The sequence below is a fragment of the Vespa crabro genome, chromosome 24, assembly GCF_910589235.1.
Source record: "Vespa crabro chromosome 24, iyVesCrab1.2, whole genome shotgun sequence".
NCBI lineage: Eukaryota > Metazoa > Arthropoda > Insecta > Hymenoptera > Vespidae > Vespa > Vespa crabro.
Window position 1 is genome coordinate 1,237,087 of NC_060978.1, and position 7,500 is coordinate 1,244,586.

At 31.9% G+C, this 7,500-nt stretch overlaps 1 protein-coding gene across 10 annotated transcripts in view; it reads left to right on the forward strand.

Moving 5' to 3' along the window:
- Window positions 1-7,500, forward strand: part of LOC124432253 (growth factor receptor-bound protein 14-like) — a 414,015-nt gene that overhangs the window by 135,723 nt on the left and 270,792 nt on the right. For all 10 annotated transcript variants that reach the window (XM_046981009.1, XM_046981011.1, XM_046981008.1 and 7 more), the window contains 2 exons: window positions 3,184-3,264; window positions 3,728-3,859. In XM_046981009.1, the coding sequence (XP_046836965.1) occupies window positions 3,184-3,264; window positions 3,728-3,859 (213 nt within the window). The remainder of the gene's footprint in view (window positions 1-3,183; window positions 3,265-3,727; window positions 3,860-7,500) is intronic.

Genomic DNA, 7,500 nt, shown 5'->3' on the forward strand with positions numbered 1-7,500 from the left:
GAAAGTTCGAAGAGATTTGAAAGCTAGTAATTAAGCGTCGATATTTCGTTCGAAACAACTTTTAAGACAGTACGAGCGAATTCGTAGCAAACAGGTAAGAAGGAAGGAAGGAGATGGAGAAGAAGGAGAGAGAGATAGAAGGTGAGCTTGAGGGAGGAAGAAGGTTGAGGCGATGGCGGTGGCATGGGTAGAAGGGGAAAGGAGTTTAGAGAAGAGTGAAACGGCACAAACTTTATCGCTATTTTGACCGTTTTCAGTCGTCCTGAGACGCCAATTAAAGCGAAACGAGCCAGGAAACTTCGATAACCGAGTCTCTCTCTCTCTCTCTGTCTCATTCTCTCTCATTCTCTTTCTCTGGCTGATTCCTCGAGCGAACGAGAACGATTTTGCAAGCAAATTAGTATATAATTAAAGGAAATACCATATAACGACTTAATTAGCGTAATTCGTAATTAGTATTGGCCGGACTTTCCGTTTAGAAGGACTCTCACCGTTCTTGTTTCCTCTTTTCCCCCTCGTCTTTCATCCTTTTCCCTCTCTTTCCCCTCTCTCTCTCTCTCACTCACTCACTCCGTCTTCCTTTCACTGTTCACCTTATCATTGTCGACCCTTGGTCCGTCCGTCCTTCGATATTTCTTTTTTAATGGTCAGATTAGGGAGTACAGTGTGTTTTAATTTTCTTTAATAGCCAAACCATTTTCTTCTTACCCCTTAACATTCGACGATACTTCTTCTTCCTTTTCTTTTTCTTTTTCCTTTTATTTTTTTGTTTTGTTTTTTTTTTTTTGCACCTCGAACATCACATCCCCGTGTACGTCGTTTTCTTATCCTACTTATTCTTCTTTTTTTTTTTCTTTTTTTTTTTTTTTTTTGATTGCATCTTTCTCATCGTCATCATCTTCGTTATTTCCGTCTCATTTTGTTTTTTCTTCCACCTCATCGATGACCTTTTTACCTTTGTTTTACATATCCACTGACGGACTTAGCGTTTACGTTCTTCTTACGAAATTATTACCTAACCAACGTTTTATTTTTTCTCTCTTTAATTTCCTTCCTACCTTCCTTCCTTCCTTCCTTCCTTCTTTCCTTTCTCTCACCCTCATCGCTCACCACCCACCTATCACCCACTTTATTCCTATTCACTCGATTTTATTTCACTTCTATCAATCGAAAATCTTTATGGTCGATTCTTTACGTTTAATTTCTTTGTCGATTTGATATATCCTTTTCTCTCTCTCTCTCTCTTTCTCTCTCTCTTGGATAAAACTCATCGAACAAATACACACTAACTTTAGGATTTTCGATTCTTTTCAAAGTAAATGAATTATATGTTTTCTTCTTCTTCTTCTTCTTCTTCTTCTTTTTCTTTTTCGTTTGGTTTGGTTCGATTTTTCATTGGTTTTGCTTCGTATACATATACATATATGTTTGTATTTTAAATAAATCCGACAAATATAGCATAGCTCGTTTCGATTGATCTGAAAAGAATGATATTATGGATAAAAGATTTTCTTGTCGAGTCATTTTTCTTTGTCGAGTTCCTTTTTTCCTTTTTTCTTTTTTTTTTTTTTTTTTTTCTTTTTGGTTGGCCTTTTTTAAGTCGCCCAATATTTTCTTTTTCTTTCCACACCCCCGTCTACCCCTGCCCCCTTCTGCTCCCCCCCGGCCCCTTCTTTTCTATTGCATCTTCCGATGAAAAGATACGAAGCTCTCGAATTTATATAAAATCATGATAGATTATGCTTTGATACGTCGAAAATAGAACAAGGAAAGAGAAATAGTGAAATGGAATGAAAGATAATGAAAAAAAAAAAGAAGTAGTAGTAGTGAAAAAGAAAAAGTAATAGTAAAGAAGAAAAAAGAAAAAAAAAGAAGAAAGAAAAAAAAAACAAACTTATATTACGTTTATAATGATGTTAAAATGACACGTGTCGTGAACTTAAGGTTTATGATATATATAAAGTGATCCAATTAATTAATTTTCCGTCGATAGGTGGATACTGATCGATGACAGCTCAATGTATCGATATTATATTTATCGTTAATTATAAGAACAGGGTCATTCCTTAGGTAGTGATTGCGAGATTGGTTAAGAAGGAAAAAAGAAAAGAGAAAAAAGTAAAAAGAGGGCAAGAAAATTTTCCAAATCTCACATATAGTGTTTTAACGTAAGAATTACGTAGATATTATGTTTAATTAATTACATGAAGTAAGAGAAAAATTTTATGATTTATCACTTCGAAGAAACAGTTTCGTTAGATTCGCAAGAAAATTCGATAATTATTGAAAACACGAAGATTAGTTTGGGTTTTATCGGCGCTTTTTTTTTCTTCTTTTTTTTTCTTTTTTCTTTTCTCCCCCCCCCCCCACCCACCCACACCCTTCCTTTCGAAACTTTTCTTCGGGATTCTTCGAGTCTTATCGCGTTTCTCGGAAAGTTCAAGCTCGTTTCGCGCCCGCCACCATATATATATATATATATATATATATATATATATATATATATATATATATATATATATGTCCTCTTCTTCTTTAGCCCTTTTCCACTCCCCCCTCCTCCTCCTCTTCCTTCTCCCACCAGCCGATAACTTCCGTGTTTCCTCGATGTTATCGGCTTCTCGACTTTATATCGAACTTTTCGTGAAAACTCGCACGCGATCTTTCTACCAACGTGTATATGTATATATGTATATATATATATATATATATATATATATATATATATATATATGTATGTATGTATGTATGTATGTATGTGTGTGTATATGTGCATGTGTGTGTGTGTGTGTGTGTGTGTGTGTGTGTGTGTGTGTGTGGTGTATGTACGTACATACGTACATACGTACATACTGGTAAGTAAGATAACTATAAGAATCGAAAGAAAGACAAAAAAAAAAAAAAAAAGAAAAAAGAAAAGATAATCTTAACAAAAACCTTTCGGTCTAAAAAAAAATACTAACGAATGAAAGAAAGAATGAAGGAGCTAACGAACGAACGAACGAAGGAAAGAAAAGGAACCGAACGAATCTATCGATCGATTTGATTTGATTTGTTTTTCCTCTTTGTTTTTCTTGTTTTTTTCTTTCAACCTCTTTTTTACACTCCTTCTCCATTTCGTTACTTTTGTTCGTTCCAATGACGACGAATGAGAATCATTCTCATTTGTTTTAATCGTTTCAGCAATTCTTCCCAATGGACATGGTCGCCTTTCCGCACGACGAGGACAGAGGGACCTTCTCCGAAGTGGAAAGTGCCTTAAGGGTGAGTAAAAAAAGAAAAAAAAAAAAAAAAAAAAAAAGAAAAAAAAGTAAAGAAAAAGTAATTAAAATTTGTACGAATTATATAATTTGAATTTATTTATTTAAATTAAAAGTGCAATGATAATATTTCTTAGTGGGGAAGAGAGAGAGAGAGAGAGAATTTTTCTTCCTTTTCGTTGTTTTTTTTCCTCTTTTTCATTCGTTTTTAATCACATATCATAACCGGCTTTATTTTGTTCTGGATGGTTAACGATGGAGTTTCTTTATTTTTTTTTTTTTCTTTTTTTTATATATACATACACACCTATACACACACACACACACACACACACACACACACACACACACACACACACACACACACACACACACACACACACACATATATATATATGTATATATTTTTTCCTTTCTCTTGGTTTTTTTTTTTTTTCTGTAACTATCTTGCGAATCGCAAATTACAGAATTACCTGTCGCGCGAGGACGGCGAGTGCCCGCAGGTGTTCAGTTCGGTTTGGATGAGGGACGAGCTCTTGAACACTTGGAAAAAAACTTATATGCTGTTACGAGAACGGAAACTCTACACGACGAAGAAGGTAAGTTTATATACCCTTACGTAACTTACTTACTTACTTACTTACTTACTTACTTACTTACTTACTTACTTAAACGGCTTTATCTATATATCCGTCTATCGCGGAATATTCCGGATTTAATTAAAAAAACGAGAGAACACGTTGTCGCTAGAAGAGGTGTCTCCTTTCTCTTTTCTTTTTTCTTTTTTTCTTTTCTTTTCTTTTCTTTTCTTTTTTTTTTGTTTTTTTCCTTCATCTCTTTTCTTCTTTTCTTTTTTTTTTTTTTTATTTTTTTTTCTCCTTGTTTTTTCACTGCTGTTCACCTTCTCTCAGCGAGAGAGAACGGAGCTCTTGTTGGTAAAAAAAAAAAAATTACCAGACTCGAAAGTCTAGTAATGTCGTCTAACTCCGTAAATATATATCATCGTTTAATTATAAAAGATCCCTTCATGCATTTAGGATGTTAATCGATTTTACTTTCTATCACCGATGTACGATGTCGGATAATACAATAACTATATAATCCCATCGTTATGATTTGTGATGCGTGTGTTGAACAAGGTCAAGTGTAATTTAAAAAAAAAAAGAAAAGGAAAGAAAAGAAAAAAGAAGTCAAGAATACGCGTGGCACTGAATTCTATATCGGTATGTCTGTATCGTTAAAAAAAAAAAAAAAAAAAAAAAAAAAAAAAAAAACAAGAAAGAAAGAAAGAAAAAAGAAAAAACAAAAATGAAAAGAACAAGCACAAGAATGATCAAAGAAGAGGAAGGAAGACGAAGACGAAAAAGAAAAATGAAAGAACTCGTGTCTATTAGACTTATCGATTTATGTTAAACATATCGCGGTAGTTAAACGTTTTCATAATGATAATAATAATAATAATAATTCTTCCATATGTAAATTATCGTTTAAATGAGGGAGCCAAGCGGAGCGACCTATGCACGTGTCGTTCAATGTAAAGAAAAAAAATTAAAAATAAAGAAAAAAGAAGAAGGAAAGAAAAAAACAAGAGAGAGAGAGAGAGGGAGGGAGAGGGAGAAAGAGAGAAATACAAACGATATCCTTTGGATAATTGATGATTTTCCGTACTACATCTCTTTCGCGTCTTCGTAAAACGAGAGAGCGTCGAGTCTCGAAGGAAATCAGTCGTTCACGCTTGAACGCGGATTGGTAAGCTATAGGCGTTAATCGTGAACTGGTTGGAACGTGATAACGCCTTGCACGTGATAGCAATTTGTGCCATTTAAAAGCCTCCTACTATACTGTACTATATTGTAGATATATACCATATATCTATAGATACGTATATACATATACATGTATATATTAGGTGGACCGGAAAGTAATGTTGCTTTCTTAAATTAAATTCAAACGAATAAATTTTTAATAAGTTTTTATTTTTAATCAATCAAATATCGATATGCGCAGAAACGACATTACTTTCTGGTCCACCTAATATATATATATATATATATATATATATATATATATATTGTATAACGTGTATGTGTATATATATAGTAGAGAGAGAGGAATATATGTGTATATGTATGTGTACACATTACATGTATAGAGCTTTTCCTTTTGGCACGGAAACAAGTAAACGTGCGACAGATGTTGGAAAGAAAAAAAATACAATCAGAGAGGAAGAGATAGAGAAAGAAAAAGAGAGAAATGGAATTCTTTCTTCTTCTAATAATAATAATAATAATAAAAAAAAAGGAAGAAAAAAGAAATTTCTTTTGGTCCTCTCAAAAAAAAAAAAAAAATCCAATTCGTGCTATTTTCATTCATCCTCAATCTCTCTTTCTCTCTCTCTTTTTCTCTCTTAATTTTTTTGTTGCAACATTGAAATATTATAAAAAAAATATTCTTTATTTATTATATATATATATATGTATCTATGTATCGATTATACGAAATCAAAGAAGACAAATGATAATTATTGATTTGAATCGCAATTATCTAATGAATTAATCTATCGAATGGAGAAAAGAATAATAAAATATGAGAAGGGGAAGGAGAGAAAAAGAAAGAAAGAAAGAAATAAATAAAGAAAGGACGAGGAAGGACATCAGAAAAATACAATATAATTATAATTCAATGATAAATCATTATATACATACGTCGAGTACATATAATCAATGCAAACACCATTGGCATGGCGTATATATGTATATATGTTTACGTTTATTGGTTTTATCATTCTAGGTATGCATATGAAAGAGTAAAAAGGCCGTACACGATTGATCGATGGATCATTATTATCTTAGACACTAATTCATTGTCAAAACAAACGTGATAGGAGAAATCTATTCGATTCTATTCGATACGATTCGATTTTATACGATTCGATTCTATACAATTCGATTCGATTAGATTAGATTAGATTCGACTCGTGAATCGATTCGAAGATAAGTCCACTAGAGAGAGAGAGAGAGAGAGAGAGAGGATCGTCGTCAACTTTTATTGCCTATCTGTTTCTTTTTTCATGTCACTATTATCGGCTTCACCGTTGCCATTGATTATGCAAATGAATTAGTAGTAGATATTGCCACAAATTAATATCAGGTTGGACAAGATTTAAAAGAATTAAGACGACATATAATTAAAAATAATTTATTATTAAAATATCTAATCATTTTGAATATGTTATATGTCGAAATTTGCATATATATATATAATATAAATAAATAACGCATGATTATTGCGTATCTAATCTTTTTTCGGACAAATAATATTTATTGTTTTATATCTAAATAAACGACGCTATAATATATTATTATTTTCATGGAAAATTTGTAATATTTTACGTCTAAATGAAAATAAATGTTATACGACGATTAATAAAAATAAATAAACGATCAGTTATTCTTTATTGGGGGAGGGGAAAAAAAAAGTAATATTTACTATCATATATCGAGATAAAATGAACATCACAGTATACAAAGCATACTTTATTACGAACTTTTAATATACTTCGAAGTATAAATAAATAACGTTGTAGAAGTATTTACTTTCAATTCACTAAAACAATTTTCAATATTCTGTTATATAAATAAACAAAGTTATAGTATTCTTTGTAAATTACGTATGTATTAATTTTTACGTTATAGGAAAGAAAATAATTCGATTATTGCAAAAATGTTACTATCTTATTCTCAACGCTAGAAATATATTTTCGATTTATCACGAGACATATATATTATTTTTCTTCGATTGTTTCGAATATTTTCTTTTCTTTTTTTTTTTTTTCCTTTTTTTTTTTTTCCTTTTTTTTTTCTTTTTTGTCATTCGTAATTAGTTGTTACACTCACCGTTAGCAAACGCGAAAGAATAAGCAACGTCATCGTCGTCGTGTCGCACGCGAAACGTTTCTCTTACGGATAATTTCTCTTTTCTTCTTCTTCTTTCTTTTTTTTGTTTCTTTTTTCTTTCTCTTTTCCTCTCTTACCTTTATTTTTTCCTTTTACTTTTTCTTTCTTCCTTTTTTTTTTTCCTTCCTCCTGTACAACCAATCGTTTACTTCGAATTCGATCCTTCGTCTCGATAGCACCTTGACCGCTTCGAGCAAAGTGGACAATTATGCTTGCTCGACGTTTCCTCCCTTTAATTTAAACTTTTTCTTTCCTTCCTTCCTTCCTTCCTTCTTTCTTTCTTT